Here is a 22,760-nt window from a genome sequence, read left to right as displayed (position 1 = left end):
TTAGCTTATGGTGGCTAAATTCATTGCAAGCAAGCATAAATGCAGAAGTTGGTGCTTCAGTGACCAGGGTTCAATTCTAGCAACCAGTGCTCTTTGTATACAGTTTTCAATTTAAGCATGCTGTGTTATTACTTGTGAGGAGTCTCATCTGCAATGGGAGAATCAAATGCTGACCAAACAGTTCCTTGTGATCATTTGGGTTTGCTGTCCTCAAGCAAATTAGGGTCCCCAAGACCTGACAAGGTGTTCCCTTGGACTATGGGAGTTAAGTGCAGAATTTGCAGGTAGAGTTACTGCAGGATTGGAGGATAGTGAATATTGTTCCACTGTTTAAGAAAGGCTCTAAGAAAATATGCATACTTTCTAATTCCTTCACAATTTTGACACAAGTTTCATCAAACTGTTTCTCATCATATTTTCCTCATAATGAGTGCCACGCTAGTGCAGCAGTTAGTGTGATTCTATTACAGCTCAGGGCTTCAAAGTTTGGAATTCAACTCCGGCACCATCCGTATGGAGTTTGTACCTTCGCCACGTGACCACATGGGTTTCCTTCGGGTACTCCAGTTTCCTCCCACAGTCCAAAGACATACTGATCAGTAGGTTAATTGGTCATTGTAAATTATCCTGTGATTAGGCTAGGGTTAAATAGGTGGGATGCTGGGCAGTGTGGCTCATTGGGAGTGTATATTCTGGCTGAATCTCTAAACAAATAAATTTTCTTGTGAAGTAGGCCATTTAGTCCATTAAGTCAATGCCAGCTCTTAGAGCATTCCTATCACTTTTATCCCCCACAGTACCTGTAACCCATTCTCTGTAAAACTCATCACAGTTCCTCAGTTCTACTGACCTAACCCCCTACAATATACAGAGAACAGTTAACATAAACCCCCCCCCCCCCCCCACATCTTCTGGGGAGACTTCTACACTAAGGAAAACTGAGATTTGGAAGCAAGTTGAAACAGTAAGGTGGGTAGGATCCAATACAGAGAAACATTTAACTGTGGAAGAAATTTTAAGCATTTGACAAGCTAAAGATTCCTCTCATTGCACATTTCTCTACCTATTCAAGCTTAATTGTGGCAAGCAATGTTTCTGGTAATTTATAGTTAATATCACAATGATTACAAATGTTTTCAGGACTGACTAAAAACAAAAACTAAATCCACAAATAAACGGGTTTGGTTCATAATGTGTAGCTAATTTTTGAATAGTCTTGGGGAAATAAGAACAGCACCATTGAAAAACAAAGGAGTTAATGATGCTGAAAGGCTACTGAAAGCAAAAAGCTCCAGTACTGGCTCATGCATTAGAGCTGGGAGAAACGTATACTTATCTAAATTCTAAAAGTGGTATATTTCCCTGATTAGGGTCCTCTGTTTGAAATCATAGTAATTGTGGACTGCACCTCATTTAAGTTGCAAACACAAGAGATTCTGCAATCTGGAGATCCAGAGTAATACACAGAAAATGCTGGAGGAACACAGCAAGTCAGCTGGCATCTATGGAAAGGAATGAAGAGCTAACATTTTGGGCCAAGACCTTTCATCAAGACTGGGAAGGAAGGGGAAAGAATGTCCCTTCATTGAAGTTATGGTGTGTTTTCCAAGCAATGAGAGGAAAGACAAAAGTATTCCTATACGTTAGACTATGTTAGGGGTTGGGACGTTGCCAAAATAATTAGCTGGATTTACCTCATCAAACTTGTTCAGTGCCTTAGAAAGCAGGTCTTTCAACAGCTGGATTGTATCAAGTAATCCCTCTTTCTCTTGTTGCCATTCCTCTATTGTTTTACTGGAGACAGACGCAAGCTGAGATCCACGGAGGTGAGAAGGCCTTTCTGTTAGTGAGAGTACACGGCAACCTTCCTCATGTACTTGCTTCAGCAATGCCTGATGGAAAAAGAATTGTGCAGACTTCAATCTCAACATTAAAAAAAAATATGTTGGAAGTTGTTCAAATTAAATACTTGATACGAGACCCTTGAAATGAAATTGTATGATTGGAAGGAAAGGTGCAGATTAAGCTACATAATGTAGTCACAGTTTTTTTTGCTTGGATAGAAAAATTAAGATGCATGGTATGAAATGAGCAAGTTTTATTAATCTTCAAAAGGACAACATAATACCAGTGCCCAAGAGCAGGGTAAGCTGCCTTAATGCCTTTCATCTAGTAGCACTCAAATCTAAGAGAGGTTGGTTATGGCTAGAATCAACTCCTGTATAAGCAAGGACCTGGACACATTGCAATTTGTCCATTGTCACAATATGTCTACAGTGGATGCGAGTTAATTGGTTCTTCACATGGCCTTGGACCACCTGGACAATGCTAACACTAACATCAGGCTGCTGTGTATCGACTACAGCTCAGCATTTAACACAATCATTCCTACCAAGTTCTGATCAAAAGGCTCCAAGCAATGTACTGCCACGGCATAACAACAAATTTAACAACAAATGCCAGTGATATTAAGACTCATTCTGATTCTGAAGCATACATCCTTCCAGCAATTGACTCAGAAAAGTTCAAAGTAAATTTATTATCAAAGTACATGTCATAATATAAAACCCTGAGATTCATTTTATTTCACGCATTCATAGTAGATTCAAGAAACACAATAGAATCAAGCAACACACACAAAGTGCTGGTGGAACACAGCAGGCCAGGCAGCATCTATAAGGAGAAGCACTGTCAACGTTTCAGGTCGAGACCCTTCGTCAGGACTCACGACGAAGGGTCTTGGCCTGAAACATTGACAGTGCTTCTCCTTATAGATGCTGCCTGGCCTGCTGTGTTCCACCAGCATTTTGTGTGTGTTGCTTGAATTTCCCGCATCTGCAGATTTCCTTGTGTTTACAATAGAATCAATGAAAGATTGCACTGAACAGAATGGACAACCAACCAGTGTGCAAAAGACAACAACTGAGCAAATACGGGAAAGAAAGGAATAATAATAATAGCAGCAAATATCAAAAACATGAGATGAAGAGTCAGTGAAAGTGAGTCCATAGAGTGTGGGAACAATTCAGTAATAGGATGGGGAAAGTTACCCCCTCTGGTTCAAGTGCCTGATGGTTGAGGGGTAGTGACTGTTCCTGAACTCGGTGGTGGGTGTTCTGAGGCCCCTGTACCACCTTCTTGATGGTGGCAGTGAGAAGGGAGTATGGTCTGGATGGTGGGAGTCCTTGATGATGGATGCTGCTTTCCTGCAACAGCACTCTGTGTAGATGTGCTCAATGGTGGGGAAGGCTTTACCCATGATGGACTGGGACAAATCCACTACTTTTTGTAGGATTTTCCATTCAAGGGCATCGGACAGCAGTTCATAATTCAACCAGTCAATATATACTCCACCACACATCTATAGAGTTTGTCAAAGTTTTAGATGATATACCAAATCTTCGCAAACTTCCAAGAAAGTAGAGGCACTGCTGTGCTTTCATCATATTGGCATTTATGTGCTGGACCCAGGATAGAGCCTCTGAAATGATAACACTGAGGAATTTAAAGTTACTGACCCTCTTCACCTCTGATTTCCTGATGAAGCCTGGCTCATGGACCTCTGGTTTCCTCCTCCTGGAGTCAATAACCAGCTTGCTGACATTGAGTAAGAGGTTGTTGTTATGGCACCACTTAGCCAGGTTTTCAATCTCCCTCCGATATGCTGATTCATCACCACCTCTGATTCAGCCAGTGACAGCAGTGTCATCAATAAACTTAAAAATAGCATTGAAGCTGTGCTTAGCCTCACGGATGTAAGTATAACGTGAGCAGAGAAAGGTGCTAAGCACAAAGACTTGTGGTGCACCTGTGCTAATGAGATCGTGGAGTAATGTTTTTGCCAATCTGAACCGAATGTGGTCTGCAAGTGAGGAAACAGAGAATCCAATTGCACAAGGAGGTATTAGTGGCAAGATCTTGAAGATTTTTGATTAGTTCTGAGGGAATGACAGTATTGAATGCCACGCTACAGTCGCTGAAGAGCGTTCTAATGTATATACCTTCACAGTCCAGATATTGAGTGAAGAGCCAGTGAAATGGCATCTGCTGGTGACTTGTTGCATCGGTAGGCAAATTGTAGTGGATTCATGTCGCTTCTCAGGCAGGAGTTAATATGTTTTATCACCAACCTCTCAAAGCACTTCATCACAGTGAATGTAAGTGCTACTGGACAACAGTCATTACTACACTCTTCTGTGGCACAGATACAGATGAAGTCTGCTCAAAGTAGGTGGTACTTCAGGCTTCTGCAGTGAGAGGTTAAAGATGATCGGTGGACACCCCAGCTAGATGATCAGCACAGGTGCTTAGTACTCAGTCAGGTCTTGTCTGGGCTGAACGTTTTCCGTGAGTTCACCCTCCTGAAGGATGCTGTTACGTCGGACTCAGACTGAAATCACAAGGTCATCGGGGCCGTGGGAATTCATGAAAGCCTCTGCAAGTCTTTTGCAAGAGAATAAGTGTAACTGAAAGGTTAATTAATACAAGTAAATCCACAATTTGTACATGGGCATCTAACCTAAAGTGAACAGGTGCCAAGAAAATGATCACTTTCTCCATCTTAATGACATGTATATGAACTTCCAAAAGGCATTTAGATGAAGTGCAAGGTGAAAACTCATGGGTTTAACAGCCAATGGCAGTTCAGGTACAAAGTTAACTGCAGGACAGAAATGTATCACTGGACGGTAAATACAGGTATTCAGACCACTGCTTTGTTTAATATACAGAGTCAAGGCTGTACAGCTGAGAAACCACCACGACCATGCTGCCCTTTTTGCCCATCAACATTAACTCCATTTACTTGCATTAGGATCATATCCTTCTATGCCTTGCCGATTGAAGTCTCTATATATTTCTTAAGCATAGTAATTGTATCCCGCCACTACCTCCTTCTCCAGTAGGGTGTTCCAGATATTAATTACTTTATGTAAAAAAAAACTTTTGCTTCAGGTCCCCCTTAAAACTCCTTCCTTTCACCTTTTGTTTTTGATACCTCCTACCATAGCAAAAATGATTCTTCTATCTGCCCTAGGTATTATGCTTTTCTTAATCATATATACTTTATCAGGTCACCCACCCATCTCCTCGAAGGAAAACACCCCAGACTATTTAATAGCTAGAATCTTCCAGGTCTGCCATATCCTCTGAATCTTCTCTTCACTCTCTAAAGCACACTCCTAGCTTCCCAATAGAGTGGTAACCAGAACTGCACACCACACTCCAAGTGTAACATAACGTCCTAACACCTTATATTCCAACCTTGCCATATGCCTTAACAACCCTATCCAGCTGTGTTGACTTTGGAAAAGCCCCAAGGTCTCTCTGTTCCTCAACACTTCTTGTGCCCTACCATTTACTGCATATATTTGACTGCTATTTGACTTTCCTAAATGTATCACCTTGCATCATGTTATCAGTGGCATAATTTCAATTTGACCAGGGAACAAAAATCAGGTAAAAATAGTAGCTATGACATAATTAGTAATGCACTTCAAAAAGCCATAGACAAACTGATGAAATGGGCAGATGTATGCCACCTGCAACTTAATACCAAGTGTCAAGCAATGACAGCTGAGGATGAATGTAAACTAATCTTTGATCATGTCAGCATATCCATGCTGGCGTCAGTGTTGTCCACCAGTGTGTTTGGTGGAAGACTAGGCTTCAAGCCACAGTGTTGCCTGTTTACAGTTGCTCAGAGTTGGTGCCAGAAGCTGCGTTTGCTCGGCAGAAGACAAGCTGTATTGGGTTTGACTGCAGACTGCTGCAACATTCATACACTTGGGAACTTGGACGATTAGATATTTTTTATATGAATTGTACTTTACTGCTATCTGTATACGTACCTTGTGCTGTGCATGACTGTTGGTACTGCATTTTGCACCTCAGCTCTGGAGTAACACTGTTTCATTTGGCTATATTCATACATATTCATGCATAGCTAATTGACAATTAAACGAACAAAATAAAACTAACACAATAATAACATTACAAAAATATTGTGTAGATGCACGTTAATAAAGTGTATATATGACATATAGTTCAATATACAACTATAATGCTACTGGCATGATCAAAAATAATGTGTACTGAGTGGTAGCAGGGTGTTCACAAGTCTTATACTGTTATAAGGTACCTTAGGTCTGATGGTAGGAGGTCAAAGAGCTTGTGGAAAGGATGGGAGGGGATTTCAATAATGCTGAGAGCTTTGATCCAATTGGCCAACTTGCCACGGATCCCCTGAGCTTTTGCAGCAGCCTTCCATAAGGACTTCTGTCAAAGGACTCACTGGAGTCAACATACACTACATAAACCACTGTGCCTATTTAACATTGTGAAGTAAAGTTAAAGACTGACCTGTAGCTGTGCAGAAGGCACTTCCTCAGCAGACAATGAATCTTCTCTTGCATGACTTTCTGTGTCTATCAATGCAATTCCACGATGCTGTAGATACTCAACGAAACTACTGTCCAGACGTTCTGTGGTTTCAAGCTCCTGATTTAGCTTTGCTCCTAGATCCAAACTTGTACCTGTGTAAGGAAAATTAATCAATTTTTTTTTCAATTTCTTCTTTCTGTCACAGCCAAAATTTTATTAATTTCTTAGAGAACCCATTTCAACCATGGTAATGAGGGGCATAAACAAGAGAAAATCTGCAGATGCTGGAAATCCAAGCAATATACACAAAATGCTGGAGGAACTCAGCAGGTCAGGGAGCTTCCATGTACAAGAGTACAGTTGAAGTTTTAGGCCAAGACCCTTCAGCAGGCTGGAGAAAAAAGATCAGGAGTCAAAGTAAGAAGATGGGGGTTGGGGAGGTAGAAATACAAAGTGATAGGTGAAACCGGGGGGAGGGGGAAGGGAAGGATTAAGTAAAGAACTGGGAAGTTGATTGGTAAAAGAGATACAGAGTGGAGAAGGGGGAATCTGATAAGACTGGACAGAAGACCATGGAAGAAAGAAAAAGGGGAGTAGCACCAGAGGGAGGTTACAGGCAGGTAATGAGTTAAGTTCATACAGCATGGAAACAGACAGAATTATCAGCCAGTTTGCTTATACTAAAGGCTATTGTTGATAAAAGTGAATGGTCCCGACTTGGTTGAATCCAGCCAGGTCCGAACCTGGGCAGCAACAGTACATGTGCGGAAGAAAGGCCAGGCAATCTACCTCCGTATCTTGCCATGAAAACCTTATGGACAACTACACCATCCAAAGGGTCGCCATGAGTCAACAACACCAACACCAACAAAGAAGAATGAACTTTAGTAGGGCATTTGGTCCTGCATGGTAGGTGTTTGACAAGGTATCCTGTATGGTAAACTCAGTACTACATTGAGTTGGCCAATTAGATCCAAAATTGGCTTGGTGAATGGAGGCAGTGGGTGGTGGTGGAAGATACATCACCATTTTGAGGTATGTGACCAGTGATGTACCACAGTGATCAATGCTGGACTGATGATGTCTGTGGTGTATATTAATACTTGAACATGATTCAACGGGTGCATAATTAATAAGTTTGTGTTTGATACAACAGCTAATGGCACCACATATAGAAAGGAAGGTTGTATAGTAGGAAATAGAATGGCCAGAAAGCCAGGCAGAACATGGCAGATGGAAGTTAATGCAAGAATTCAATATCATACACCAGAGGAAGTCAAAAATGAAAAGGACTTATACAGTCAATGGTTGGGTGCTAAGGAATGTTGGTTCCCTGAAAGTGGACAAACAGGCAGATAGTGTGATGAAGAGAGCATACCCTCTATATACAGTACAAATAGGGTCAGACCACAGAATATTCAAGTTGGGATGTTATATTGTAACTTGACAAAACTTTCGACTGACTGCAAGGAGAGTTTTGGTCACCATGCTATAGAAAGGAAGTGGTCGCACCAGACAGAGTGCAGAAGAGATTCATAAGGATGTTGTCCAAATTTTAGCTTACAGGGACTGAAAAGATAGCCTGGGTTTGCTTTCCCTGATGCAAAGGAGACTGAGGGGAGAACTGATCAAAATATAAAAGATAATGTCACAGAACAGGTAGATAGTCAATTCTTTTCCCCCCAATGGTAAGTAAGGATATCAAAAATAAAAGGAGACAGGTTTAAAGTGGGAGGAAAAATTTTGAAGGAGTTCTGAGAGATCATTTTTCTTTTATAGAGATTGGTTTGAGATGTGCTGCGAACAGAGGTAATGGAATCAGATATAATTACATTTAAGAGGCATTTGGACAGGCACTAAAATAGATGAGGTGTAGAAGGGCATGGACCTAATGCAGTCAAATTGGATTAGTGTAGCGGGTAAAAAGACCGGAGTTATGCGGTATGACAAAGTGCCCATTTCTGTGCTGTATGACTGTGTAAATACAGTCTGCAAACTTGGCCACAAAGCCATTAATTCCATCATACAAATCATGAAAAGAAGCAGCCCCAAAGTTGGTAGTCACCAGAAAATGCCCCTTTATTCCCACTCTTTGCCTCCTGACAGTCAGCTAAACTCTTGTCAATACTAACAACAACACACACAAAACGCTGGTGGAACACAGCAGGCTACGCTGCCTGGCCTGCTGTATTCCACCAGCATTTTGTGTGTGGTGTTGTTCAAACTTCCAGCATCTGCAGATTTCCTCGTGTTTGCTCTTGTCAATACTAGTATCCTAATCTAACCAACTAAATCTGGTTCATTACACAACACCCCATCCAGAATTGCCTTTTCCCCAGAGGGCTCAACTACAAGCTTCTTTAGAGAGCCATCTGATAGGCATTCTATAAATTCCTTCTCTTGGGATCCAACACCAACCTGAGTTTCCCCAATTTACCTGTACATTGAAATTCCCAATGATTATTGTGCGTGGAAGGTCATGTTTGAGTGCGTGGAAGGTCATGTTTGACAAACCTTATTGAATTTTTTGAAGAAGTTACGAGGAATGTTGACGAGGGTAAGGCAGTGGATGTAGTCTATATGGACTTCAGCAAAGCCTTTGACAAAGTTCCACATGGAAGGTTAGTTAAGAAGGTTCAGTCGTTAGGTATTAATGCTGGAGTAATAAAATGGATTCAACAGTGGCTAGATGGGAGATGCCAGAGAGTAGTGGTGGATAATTGTTTTATCGGGATGGAGGCCGGTGACTAGCGGGGTGCCTCAGGGATCTGTTTTGGGCCCAATGTTGTTTGTAATATACATAAATGATCTGGATGATGGGGTGGTAAATTGGATTAGTAAGTATGCTGATGATACTAAGGTAGGAGGTGTTGTGGATAATGAGGTGGATTTTCAAAGCTTGCAGGGAGATTTATGCCAGTTAGAAGAATGGGCTGAACGTTGGCAGATGGAGTTTAATGCTGAGAAGTGTGAGGTTCTACATTTTGGCAGGAATAATCCAAATAGAACATACAGAGTAAATGGTAGGGCATTGAGGAATGCAGAGGAACAGAGAGATCTAGGAATAACTGTGCATAGTTCCCTGAAGAGGGCTTTTGGAACGCTGGCCTTTATAAATCAAAGCATTGAGTACAGAAGTTGGGATGTAATGCTAAAGTTGTACAAGGCATTGGTAAGGCCAAATTTGGAATATTGTCTGCAGTTCTGGTCACCGAATTATAGGAAAGATATCAATAAATTAGAGAGAGTGCAGAGACGATTTACTAGGATGTTACCTGGGTTTCAGCAGTTAAGTTACAGAGAAAGGTTGAACAAGTTAGGTCTCTATTCACTGGAGCGTAGAAGGTTGAGGGGGGATTTGATCGAGGTATTTAAAATTTTGAGAGGGATAGATAGAGTTGACGTGAACAGGCTGTTTCCATTGAGAGTAGGGGAGATTCAAACTAGAGGACATGATTTGAGAGTTAGGGGGCAGAAGTTTAAGGGAAACACGAGGGGGTATTTCTTTACTCAAAGAGTGATAGCTGTGTGGAATGAGCTTCCTGTAGAAGTAGTAGAGGCCAGTTCAGTTGTGTAATTTAAGGTAAAATTGGATAGGTATATGGACAGGAAAGGAATGGAGGGTTATGGGCTGAGTGCGGGTAGGTGGGACTAGGTGAGATTAAGGGTTCGGCACGGACTAGGAGGGCCAAGGTGGCCTGTTTCCGTGCTGTGATTGTTATATGGTTATATAACATTAGCCTTCTTACATGCCTTTTCTGTTTCCTGTTGTAATTCGTACCCACATCCCAGCTACTGTTCAGATGTCTGTATATAACTCCCATCAGGGTCTTTTTACACCTGCAGTTTTCTTAAAAATAGTAGCCACAAAGATTCTACATCTCCTTATCCTATATCACTTATTTTTAAGGATTTGATTTCACATCTTAAGACCCTTCCACTGGCCCACTCACACAATGGTCTATTCAAAATGGCCTCTGCTTCACTTTGCTAAAGCCTCTTGAGCCAAAGCCTCAGATCTCCATTCTAAAACTATCCCACTCCAACAATAGCCACCCTGCTTAGAGCTGACTTCTTTTTAGTGCCCCTAGCCAAGTGCCCAATTACCTTGGAATCTCAAGCCCGCCAAATGGCCCCACTCGCTTTTTCAAATCTCACTCCCACAATGCACAAGGCAATGGCTCCTTATAATCTTATGACCACTGAAAGAAAGCATGGGGTTTTTGGCAAAGGTCAATCTAAAGAAGTTAGGTTTAAGCAGAGTAGCCATTATTGGAATGCAACAGTGTTAGAGTAAGACAATGAGTGCAGAACTGAGGATTTGGCTTAAGATACTTCAGCATGATGGTATAAATTCAGCATAAATGGTAGGGCATTGAGGAATGTAGCAGAACAGAGTGATCTAGGAATAATGGTGCATAGTTCCCTGAGGGTGGAATCTCATGTGGATAGGGTGGTGAAGAAAGCTTTTGGTATGCTGGCCTTTATAAATCAGAGCATTGAGTATAGGAGTTGGGATGTAATGTTAAAAATTGTACAAGGCATTGGTAAGGCCGAATTTAGAGTATTGTGTACACTTCTGGTCACTGAATTATAGGAAAGATGTCAACAAAATAGAGGGAGTACAGAGGAGATTTACTATAATGTTACCTGGGTTTCAGCACCTAAGTTACAGGGAAAGGTTGAACAAGTTAGGTCTTTATTCTTTGGAGCGTAGAAGGTTGAGGGAGGACTTGATAGAGGTATTTAAAATAATGAGGGGGATAGATAGAGTTGACGTTGATAGGCTTTTTCCATTAAGACTAGGGGAGATTCAAACAAGAGGAAATGAGTTGAGAGTTAAGGGGCAAGTTTAGGGGTAACATGACGGGGACCTTCTTTACTCAGAGAGTGGTAGCTGTGTGGAACGAGCTTCCAGTAGAAGTAGTAGAGGCAGGTTTGATTTTGTCATTTAAAAAAAAAATTGGATAGGTATATGGACAGGAAAGGAATGGAGGGTTATGGGCTGAGTGCAGGTAGGTAGGACTAGGTGAGAATAAGCGTTTGGCATGGACTAGAAGAGCCAAGATGTCCTGTTTCCGTGCTGTAATTGTTATATGATGAGGTGGTAGCCATTTTGAATCAGCCACAATGTGAGTGGGCCAGTAGAGGAGTCCAAGATCTGAAATCAGGTCCTTAGAAAGAAGCAACACATGATCAGAAGGTGTAGAAATGATATGCTGGCACTAGAGGCATTTGAAATGAGTTTCAGATGGCTAATTCCTTTGTTGAGAGCACTGTCCTGCCATGAATGGCCAAAAGAAGTTAGATCTATATCTGCAAAAGACAAAGGAGAACACAGTGATACAGCTTGTTGATCTTCCACTTCACAGCCCCAGAGAAGCAGGTTCAATCCTGTCCCCCTCATGCTGTGAGTTTGGAGTTCGGATGTTGTGTGTGTGCTTGCTCTTTCTGACATACTCACAGCTGCCACAACTATCACTTATCCAATCAGGGATTGACACTGTTGATGCCTTATCTTCCTGCATTGTTGCCAATCTCAATTCTAGTTGTACCTGTGAAGAAAAACGCAACCTGCAATCATATCTGCAATATTCACAACCTAATAGTTTTTTAAAAAAAATTTGGGTAAATAACAAGGTGCACCGGGGAAGGGAAAAGGGGGCAGTGGGTGTTTGTATGAATGTTTATGAAAGAGGCCTAAAATGCTAGCCATGCCCACGAGTTGTATAATCCTGTGTTGACCCAACTGCACAAGCAATGTAAAAATCAAGATTGTAATAAACATTCTTCAGTACACAAGAGTAAAAGACAACAAAATGATTATGCTGCAACTGATCTGAACAAAGGAAGTGACCATTTCTACACTTCACAAATATTGCAAAAGCACATCTACTTTTGTCACGTAATGATGCTGAAAAACTAATTCAGGACTTTATACTGAGAACAATATTATTGCATTGCACTTTTTACCGGCTTTACAAGCAAACTATTGACAAAATGCAACACATTCAGAATGTTGCTGTTAAGAATTTTAACTAAAACCAGGATGAGGGAGCATATCCCTCCCATCCTAGCTCCTCTGCACTGGCTTTCTGTATCTTTTAGAATTGATTTTAAAGTTCTCTTACTTGATTTTAAAGCTCTCAATGGTCTGGGACCAGCGTACACCATAGAATTGCTTTAGTTTTATAACCCTGCTTGAGCTCTCAGGTCTTCTTCCACCAGTTTTTAAAATTTTAACAATCCAAAGGATAAATTGCAGGTCAGTTTTTTTTGAACTACACTTTAAAAGAGCAACTTTGTGATAAACATGGGGTATTTCAATATTCAGGCAGATAGGGAAAATTAGGTTAGTGCTGGATCCCACCTCCAAGGGGACCGCAACTTTGCCGTGGTTTGGAGGCTTGTGTGCCTCAATGACCCGGAGAGCTATGTTGGCTATGTTGGTTTTATTCTTTGGCTCTCATGCCAGACAGGTCATAGATGTCAGACTAAGAACGGTCCACTGGTCCTCCAGGTTTGGGGATTCAGCTCAGGGCGAACAACCTTTAATAGTAAAACAAAACTGTTATGGAAACAACAATAAAGTATCCTTGAACAATGGAATGGCTAAGGACAGGCAAGAGATAGTGGACTTTCATTGCTGCCCCAAATGCCAGCGGTATAACAGGAAGTATTAATAAGTAGCTAGATCCCAACAGAGGGAACTTGTCGAATACCAACATGATGGCTTTTTACAGCAGCTTCTGGTTGGACCCACTAGGCGAACAGCAATTCTGGATTGGGTGTTACATAATGAGTCAGATTAATTAGTGAGCTTAATGTAAAGGAACCCTTAGGAGTCAGTGATTATGACAGAACTCACCCTACAATTTGAGAAGGAGAAGCTAAAATTGGATGTATCAGTATTATAGTGGAGTAAAGGGAATTACAGAGGCATGATAGAAGAGCCAGTCAAAGTTGATTGGAAGGGGACACTAACAGGGATGATGGCAGTACGGCATCAGTCTTCACTGGGGAAGGCACTAGCAGAATGCCAGAATGGTTTTCTAAAGGGAAAAACTTGTCTAACACATCTGTGTAAATCCTTTCAGGAATTAACAGGCAGGATAGATAAAGGAGAGTCAGTGGATGTTGTTTACTTGGATTTTCAAAAGCCTTTGACAAGATGCCACACTCGAGGCTGCTCAACAAGAGCCTATTTTATTACAGAAAAGGTATGACATGGATAGAAGATTGGCTGACTGGTTGGAGGCAAAGGGTGGGAATAAAGGGGACCTCTTCTGTCTGGTTGGCTGCCAGTGACTAGTGGTGTGTCACAGGGCTCGATTTTGGGACCAATCAGTCAATGATTTAGATGAAGAAATTAATGGCTTTTGTGGCCAAGTTTACGGATGATATAATGATAAGTGAACTGGCAGGTAGTGTTGAGGAAGAAGGGTGTCTGAGGAAGAAGAATGGGGGGGGGGGGTGGTTGTTGGAGGGGAGAATCTTATTGAACACTATTGAATATTGAAGGGTGGATGTGTGAAGAAAATGTTTTCTTTCGTGAGAATGTCTAGGACCAGAGGGCAGAGCCTCAGAATTGAAGGATGTCTATTCAGAACAAAGACAAGGAAAACTTTCTTTAGCCAGAGGAATACATTAAACATAGAACATAGAAATTTGTAGCACATTACAGGCCTTTCGGCCCACAATGTTGTGCCGAACATGTAACCTACTCTTGAAACTGCCTAGAATTTCCCTAGCACTCTCTGTTTTTCTGAGCTCCATGTACCTATCTAAGAGGCTCTTAAAAGAGCCACACACAGCTGTGCAAAACAAGTTACGGGTATAGTTAAGACAGAGGTTGATAGGTTTTTGATTAATCAGGTCAAAGGTTATGGGGAGAAGGCAGGAGAATGGGGTTGAGAGGGATAATAAATTAGCCATGTTAGAATGGCAGGACAACTCGATGGGCCGAATGGCCTAAATACACCCCTATACCCCATGGTCTTACGCTGTGGAATTCAATACAGTCAGCCTTCCTTATCCGCGAGGGACTGGTTCTAGGACCCCTCGTGGATACCAAAAAACACGGGTGCTCAAGTCCCTTATTTAACCTGTCTCAGTGCGGTGGTCTTTAGGACCTGTCGCAGCTCTGAATCCGCAGTGTTTCTGTTCACGAAAGTAATCACGATCACGATTGAAAAGAAAGTGGAAATAATAAAGTGATTGGAACGAGGTGAAACGTCATCGGTCATTGGAAAAGCATTAGGCTACAGTCAGTCAATGATCAGAACAATTTTAAAGGATAAAGTGAGAAAGGCTCTGCCCCGATGAAAGCTACAGTTATTACTATGCAACACAGTGGTTTAATTATTGAAATACATATGTTTCTTAAGTGTTTTATATGCATAGAAAGGGAAAATATAAACTATATACTGAGACAAATGTTTGACTAACTGACGCTAAATAATACCAGATGTACCTGTTCCGACTTACATAATAAAAAAACTTCCATGTTTTTTCAAAATCCCGATCCACGATAACCTACGTACATCCTCCCGCATACTTTAAATCATCTTGCAAGTGTTGGCGTGTGGCCAAGTGGTTAAGGCGTTTGTCTAGAGATCTGAAGGTCGCTAGATCGAGCATTGGTTGAGGCTGTGTGTGTGTCCTTGAACCACACATCGCTCTGCGATAACACTGTTGCCAAGCTGTATGGGTCCTAATGCCCTTCCCTTGGACAACATCGGTGGCGTGGAGAGGGGAGACTTGCAGCTTGGGCAACTGCTGGTCTTCCATTAAAAAAGAAACCTTGCAACAGGCTTGCGCCTCGAAACTTTCCAAGGTGCAAATCCATGGTCTATTGAGACTAACAGAGGCCTACACACAATGTAAGTGCTATGTAAATAGTTGTTATACTGCATTGTTAAGGGAATAAGGACAAGAGAAAAAAGTCTGTACGTGCTCGAACGACGAGTGCTGGAAGAGCATTTCCGGGTTTTCTCGATCTTTTAGGGGCCGACTGTAGCTAAAACTATAAGGTGTGCAGACTCAGCTGACACTTCTAAATGCCACCTCAAAACCTATTTCACCTTGCTTTTAACTGACATCTTTTTGACTTTTATTTTCACCTTAACCTATTGTAAAGCACTTTGAACTGCACTGTTTATATGAAAAGTGGTCTATAAGTTGTTATTCTGTTATATACATAGTCTGACTGTATGCCCATAAAGTGAAGCCAGGTGATGTGTATGTCGTAGTGGTGGTGGTGGTGTTGATCAGCCTGATGGCTTGTGGGAAGTAACTATTTTGAGTCTAGTGGTCCTGGTGTGGATGCTGTGCTGCCTTTTTCCTGATAGCAGTGTGACAAACAGTCCATGAGCAAAGTGAATGGCATCCTTCATGATATTGCTGGACCTTTCTGTATATTTGTCCTTCTTGGTGGGTAGACTGGTGCCAGTGAAATGTTGGGCAGTTTTAACAATTCATTGTACAGCAGTGGGTAGTTAAAATAAAAACATTATATTAAAAGCATCAACTTTCCAACTCTCACCTTCTCAGCATCAGAAGATTCAGACAGCAAATGTGTATAATCAGATGGAGATGGAGAATGCCCATGTGTTCTGTCTTTAGCAGAGGGAATGTCCTGGTTCCCTCTGTCTGTGTTTTTCTCAAGTCCAGATGATCTGCTCTGCATCAGCTCCACATCTGCACTGTGAACACCACTGATCTCAGAGATCCTGGACGTGTGAAGTCCATTCATCCATTCAAGACTTTCCTCTTGCTTTCTCATCAGCTCTGGAGAACTCAGCAAGCTCTCATTGACTGTGTGACTGTAGGCAAATGGCTGACGCCCACCTTGAACAAGAATCTGAGAAGCTTCTTTGAAAATCGAAGGGGTGATCTGTGGCCTATCATTCTCCAAGATAGACTGCCTCTGCAACTCAAGTTCCTGTTTCTGACATTTCTCATTCAAGTCTTCCACTTCTTTGGCCCGACTTGCCAATTCCTTCACCTGTTGTAATAAGGCCTCCTGCAGCTGATTCACCTGAGTTTTCAAGTTCCGAGCATGGATTTCCAAGTCTGCAATCGTGTGGTCTTTTACCTAAAAATAAACAAAGAAAGAAATTAATTAAAAATTAGTTAGTTGGAGAATAAATACTTGAATAAATATGAATGACCAACTCCAGACCAAATTGTACAACCTGCTACATTTGAACAATAGGCACTAAACATTGCAGTGATCCAGTTATTAATGACAATTGAACATCAAATACTTTAAAGTGAACCTTATACTTCAAATAAAAAGGAGAAAAAAATCACAAATCCTTCAAATTTGAGACAACTGAACTCAAGTGGCATTTTCAAAGGGAACTTTGTATGAACTGAGATGCTAAGAAGAATGCGCAAAAAGTGTCCAATTTGCCTTCTTGTGAGCTGCCTTGATTCTAACTTACGGTAAATAAGACCATAAGACATAGGAACAAAATTATGTCATTAGTCTGCTCTGCCATTCCACCCTGGCTGATTTATTATCCTTCTCAAGCCCGTTCTCCTGTCTTCTCCCTGTAACCTTTGATACCCTGGCTAATCAAGAACCTATTAACCTCCTCTTTAAATATACTTAATGACTTGGCCTCCACAGCCATCCGTAACAATGAATTCCAGATTCACTATCTGGCTAAAAAAATTCCTCTTCATCTCTGTTCTAAATGGATGCCCCTTTATTCTGAGGCTGTGCCCTTTGGGCCTAGACTCCTCCCTATAGGAAATATCCACCACACATCCACTCTACCCAGGCCTTTCAATATTTGATAAGTTTCAGGAGATCCTTCCACCCCTGCCCCCCCGCCCCCGCACCTACCATTTTTCTAAACTCCAGAGAATACAGGCCCAGCATCATCAAACATTCTTATGTTAACACTTCCATTCTTTTGTGAATCTCCTCTGGATCCTCTCCAATGCCAGCACTTATTTTCTTTAATAAGATGACCAAAACTGCTCACAATGTTCTAAGTGCGGTATGCCTTGCCTTATAAAATCTCAGCATTACATCCTGGCTCTTATATAACCATATAACAATTACAGCACGGAAACAGGCCATCTCAGCCCTTCTAGTCCATGTCGAGCGCTTACTCTCACCTAGTCCCACCAACCTGCACTCAGCCCATAAACCTCTATTTCTTTTCTGTCCATATACCTATCCAATTTTACTTTAAATGACAATATTGAACCTGCCTCTACCACTTCTACTGGAAGCTCGTTCCACACAGCTACCACTTTCTGAGTAAAGAAGTTCTTCCTCGTGTTACCCCTAAACTTTTGCCCCCTAACTCTCAACTCATGTCCTCTTGTTTGAATCTCCCCTACTCTCAATGGAAAAAGCTTATCCATGTCAACTCTATCTATCCTCCTCTTAATTTTAAATACCTCAATCAAGTCCCCCCTCAACCTTCTACACTCCAAAGAATAAAGACCTAACTTGTTCAACTTTTCTCTGTAACTTAAGTGCTGAAACCCAGGTAACATTCTAGTAAGTCTTCTCTGTACTCTATTTTGTTGACATCTTTCCTATAATTTGGAGACCAGAACTGTACACAATACTGTAAATTTGGCCTCACCAATGCCTTGTACAATTTTAACATTACATCCCAACTCCTATACTCAAGGCTCTGATTTATAAAGGCCAGCATACCAAAAGCTTTCTTCACCACCCTATCCACATGAGATTCCACCTTCAGGGAATGATGCACCATTATTCCTAGATCGCTTTGTCCTACTGCATTCTTCAATGCCCTACCATTTACCACGTATGTCCTATTTGGATTATTCCTACCAAAATGTAGCACCTCACACTTATCAGCATTAAACTCCATCCGCATCTTTCCGCCCACTCTTCTAACTGGCCTAAATCTCTCTGCAAGCTTTGAAAACATACTTCATTATCCACAACGCCACCTACCTTAGTATCATCTGCATACTTACTAATCTAATTTACCACCCCATCATCCAGATCATTAATGTATATGACAAACAACATTGGACCCAGTACAGATCCCTGAGGCACACCACTAGTCACTGGCCTCCAACCTGACAAACAGTTATCCGCCACTACTCTCTGGCATCTCCCATCCAGCCACTGCTGAATCCATTTTACTACTTCAATATTAGTACCTAACAATTGAACTTCCCTATCTAACCTTCCGTGCAGAACCTCGTCAAAGGCCTTACTGAAGTCCATATAGACAACATCCACTGCTTTACCCTCGGCAACTTTCCTCATAACCTCTTCAAAAAATTCAATAAGATTTGTCAAACGTGACCTTCCATGCACAAATCCATGTTGACTGTTCCCAATCAGACCCTGTCTGTCCAGATAATTATATATACCATCTCTAAGAATACTTTACATTAATTTACCCACCACTGATGACAAACTTACAGACTTATAATTGCTAGGTTTACTCTTAGAACCCTTCTTAAACAATGGAACCATGTGAGCAATACACCAATCCTCCAGCACCATCCCCGTTTCTAATGACATTTGAAATATTTCTGTCAGAGCCCCTGCTATTTCCACACTAACTTCCCTCAAGGTCCTAGGGAATATCCTGTCAGGACCCGGAGATTTATCCACTTTTATATTCCTTAAAAGCACCAGTACTTCCTCCTCTTTAATTGTCATAGTTTCCATAACTTCCCTACTTGATTCCCTTACCTTACACAATTCAATATCCTTCTCCGTAGTGAATACTGAAGAAAAGAAATTGTTCAAAATCTGCCCCATCTCTTTTGGCTCCACACATAGTTGTCCACTCCGATTGTCTAAGGGACCAATTTTATTCCTCACTATCTTTTTGCTATTAATATAACTGTATTCTAGTCCTCTTGAAATGAATGCTAACATTACATTTGCCTTTCTTACAACCGATTCAACCTGCAAGTTTGTTCCCCGTTTAGAAAACTGAATAGACCTTTACTCCTTCAACAAAAGTGCATGACTATACACTTCTTTGCATTGTATTCCATCTGCCACGTCTTTGCTCATTTTCCCATTCTGTCTAAGTCCTTCTGCAGACTTGCTTTCTCAATATTACCTAACCCTCCCCCTATTTTCATATCATCTGCAAACTTGGACACAAAGCCTTAAATTCCATCATTCAAATTACTGACACATAACTTGAAAAGAAGTGGCCCCATCACCAACCACTGTGGAACACCAGGGGTCATCGGTAACCATGCAGAAAAGATACCCTTTATTCCCATTTTTTGCCTCCTGCCAGTCAGTTCCTTCCATGCTAGTATCTTTCCTGTAATACCACAGGCTCTTCCACTATTAAGCAGCTTCATGTGCAGCACTTTGTCAAAGGCCTTATGAAAATTGAAATAAACCACTTCCACTAACTTTTCTTTGCCTATCCTGCCTGTTATTTCCTCACAGAATTCCAACAGATTTGCCAGACAAGATTCCCCCTTAAGGAAACCATGCTAACTTTGGTCTATTTTATCATGTGCTTCCAAGTACCCAGATATCTCATTGTTAAAACTGGACTGCAGCATCTTCCCAATCACTGACGTCAGGCTCACTGACCTTTAATTTCTTGTCTTCTGTCTTCCTCCTTTCTATTAGTGACATTTGCGATTTTCCAGTCCTCCGGAATCATTCAAGAATCTAGTGATTCTTGAAAGATCATTACCAATGCCCCCAGAATCTCTTCAGCTCCCTCCTTCAGAACCCTGGGGTGTAATCCATCTGGTCCAGGTAACTTCAGACTTCTCAGCTTCCCAAGCACCTTCTCCTTAATAATGGCAACTGCACTCACTTCTGCCCCAAACACACTCAAATTTCAGCATGTCTTCCACAGAGAAGACCATGGCAGCAGCTGGTTTGTATCTGTTAGTAAATAAAAGGCTACACTTCCAACACCACCACATTCACAAGTCCCCACAGTCACACCCCTCTGCCCTTAACTACTGCCCAAGTTCACATTGCCATTTGGCAAATTATCCAGCTACCACTACATCCTGCACCCCGTTGAGCATGACAACATCTGCATCAAACTAACTCAGAGGTAAAAGTAAAGATGCAGGGACAAGCTGTACTTTCCAGGGCCTTGCTGGTTTTGATTTACCAATGTTACATCATTCCCTGAAACAGAAAAAATAATTCAACTTTCAAGCAAATTTGATTTATCTGGAGGACTTTAATGCAACTCTTTTTGAGTCCTCCAAAATTCATAGTTTAACATTAAATTTACGCATGGGGCATCTTAATACAGCACAACTGCTCAATCTCAATCACTTTCACCTGTTCAGACTCCAGCAACTTCTCAACTTTCTCTGCACTGGAGTTCAGCTCTTCCTTAACTGCAGAAAGATCTGCTTGAAGTTTTGCATGTTCAGTGCTGAGCTGGGTGATGAGCATCTCTTTCTGCTGCAGGGCAGCTTCCATCTGCCTCAGCTTCTCCTGCTTTTGGAAACAGGAAACACACAATTCCCATTAGTAATTCTGAAGGCAGTGCAGCATTTTAAATTGAACATTTAGTCTTACTGATTGCTAGTACATACCAGTTCCAATATTTCCTCCAGAGATCAACAAAAAACACTGATTTAATGAAAATATTATGAGTAAAATAACATGCACTCATTGCAAATGTTTTTTTAATATAACAGTCTTCACACTTAGCATCTTCTCAAACAAAGTTGGCTGGTCAAGGAAGTTATCAGTCAGTTCACACATACCACAGTTAGATATTGATGACCAATTTAAACTCTGTTATGGGCAACATATCAAGTTAAAGGATAATAAGTCTGCACCATTAACTTGACGCCAACAACAGCTTGGTACCATCTTGATGTGTAGTAAGATTCTTCAGCAACAGGAAACATCATTTCTGAGGTAACTGCAGAAATGATGTTTCTTGTTGCTGAGGAACACTGAACGAGGAATCAATGGGTCAAAGTAAGAATGGTGATCATTCAGAATGCAGTGAATCTTTTTTTTAAGTTAGAATACCTTGAAGGCTTAGATACTTAATGCATTCAGAGCTAAAACCAACAGATTACTGGATACCTGACAAATCGACTGACATAGGGATTGTGATAGAAAATGAAATTGGGTCATCAGCCATAATTTAGCAGAATTGTGCTCCAGGTTCAAGCAGCTACTCTTAGTAATTGTTCTAATGAAATATCCAGAGTTAGATGCTTCTGTGGGATGTAGTTGTTTTACTACTTTCACAACAGCTGAGAAAACTAAAATTGTTTTACCTCTTATAAAGAGGACACAGGCTGAAGTATACTCTGTTAAGTTTGTGCAAATCGTCACTCTAAAAGTTAAGTACCCAACAAAAATGTCCAATCGTTCATCTCAAGTTGACAACGGACTTACCAGGAGATCATCTTTCACCTTTGTTTCTGCTGTAGTGGCGGTTCTGCTAACTGGTTGCTGCTCTTTCTCAAGTTGGCTTAAGTGGTCTTTTAATGCTTTGTTCTGGGCCTCCTGCTTGGCCAATTCATCCTGCAATCGCCCAATTTCTTCTTGGAGATTCACACCCTTCTGTTTCAATGTTTCAAGCAGAGAATCACGCTCCACAAGCTCAGAGCGCAAGGTCTGTAACTCATCATTACATTTTTGGAACAGAACAGTCTTGTCTGCCAATTCCTGTTCAAGCTCCACTATTTTTGGTGGTAATAGTCCCATTTCTTCCAATACTTCCTGCCTTTGTTTCTCAATCATTTGCAGGAGCTTCTCCCTTTCATTCTGAGCATCTTCTAATTCTTGGACTCGTGATGAGAGAAGAGAAACATCAGCATCTCTTTGGGAGATGTGTGTCTTCAATAAACTGTTGTCCTCCTGAAGACCACTGTGTTGCAGATGAAGTGACACAAGCTCCTGCTGCTGCTGCTGATTGATCTCCTGCAGGTTTTTAAGGCTGGTCTGTAGTACTTCTACCTTCTGTTGGAGCTGAACCTCCTTTTCATCCAACAACTGCATCAAGGAATCTTTTGTCATCTTCTCCACCTGATTCTGAAGCTCTGCTGACTGCACATAAAAATCTTCTTTGCAGTCTCCAGCACCTCTGTTATCTACCGCTTTAAATGCCAGCTCCTGCTGTAGATTGTCACTCAGTCCTCTAGAGGTTGTTGCATTTGATCTAGACTCTTCTTCCAAGTTGAAAATGTCAAGGTCTTCTTGAGAATCACTGACTTCATGGCGGTTTGGACCCAGTAGTGACAGCTCTTGTTGTAATTTCTCTATAACCTCAATGAGATGCTCAATCTCCTCTTCTTTTGTCTGACGTAATCTTTCTTGGTCAACACTGAGTTGCTCAATTTGAATTTTCAGCTCTTCAATTTCACCATTTTTCTCCTCAACTGCCTACAAT

General features: G+C 41.3%; 1 protein-coding gene across 4 annotated transcripts in view; it reads right to left on the bottom strand.

Annotated features, from left to right (window-relative positions):
* The window catches only part of pcnt (pericentrin), a 210,193-nt gene that overhangs the window by 43,240 nt on the left and 144,193 nt on the right, over window positions 1-22,760 (bottom strand). For 3 of the 4 annotated variants that reach the window (XM_059967417.1, XM_059967419.1, XM_059967421.1), the window contains 6 exons: window positions 21,764-22,753; window positions 20,681-20,842; window positions 15,926-16,477; window positions 11,846-11,936; window positions 6,361-6,533; window positions 1,695-1,892 (listed from right to left, as the gene is read on the bottom strand). In XM_059967417.1, the coding sequence (XP_059823400.1) occupies window positions 1,695-1,892; window positions 6,361-6,533; window positions 11,846-11,936; window positions 15,926-16,477; window positions 20,681-20,842; window positions 21,764-22,753 (2,166 nt within the window). The remainder of the gene's footprint in view (window positions 1-1,694; window positions 1,893-6,360; window positions 6,534-11,845; window positions 11,937-15,925; window positions 16,478-20,680; window positions 20,843-21,763; window positions 22,754-22,760) is intronic. The other variant, XM_059967418.1, reaches the window with a different exon arrangement.

Source organism: Hypanus sabinus, chromosome 4, assembly GCF_030144855.1.
Source record: "Hypanus sabinus isolate sHypSab1 chromosome 4, sHypSab1.hap1, whole genome shotgun sequence".
Lineage (NCBI taxonomy): Eukaryota > Metazoa > Chordata > Chondrichthyes > Myliobatiformes > Dasyatidae > Hypanus > Hypanus sabinus.
Note: the sequence above shows the minus strand (reverse complement) of the source record. Positions and strands in the feature narration are given on the sequence as shown.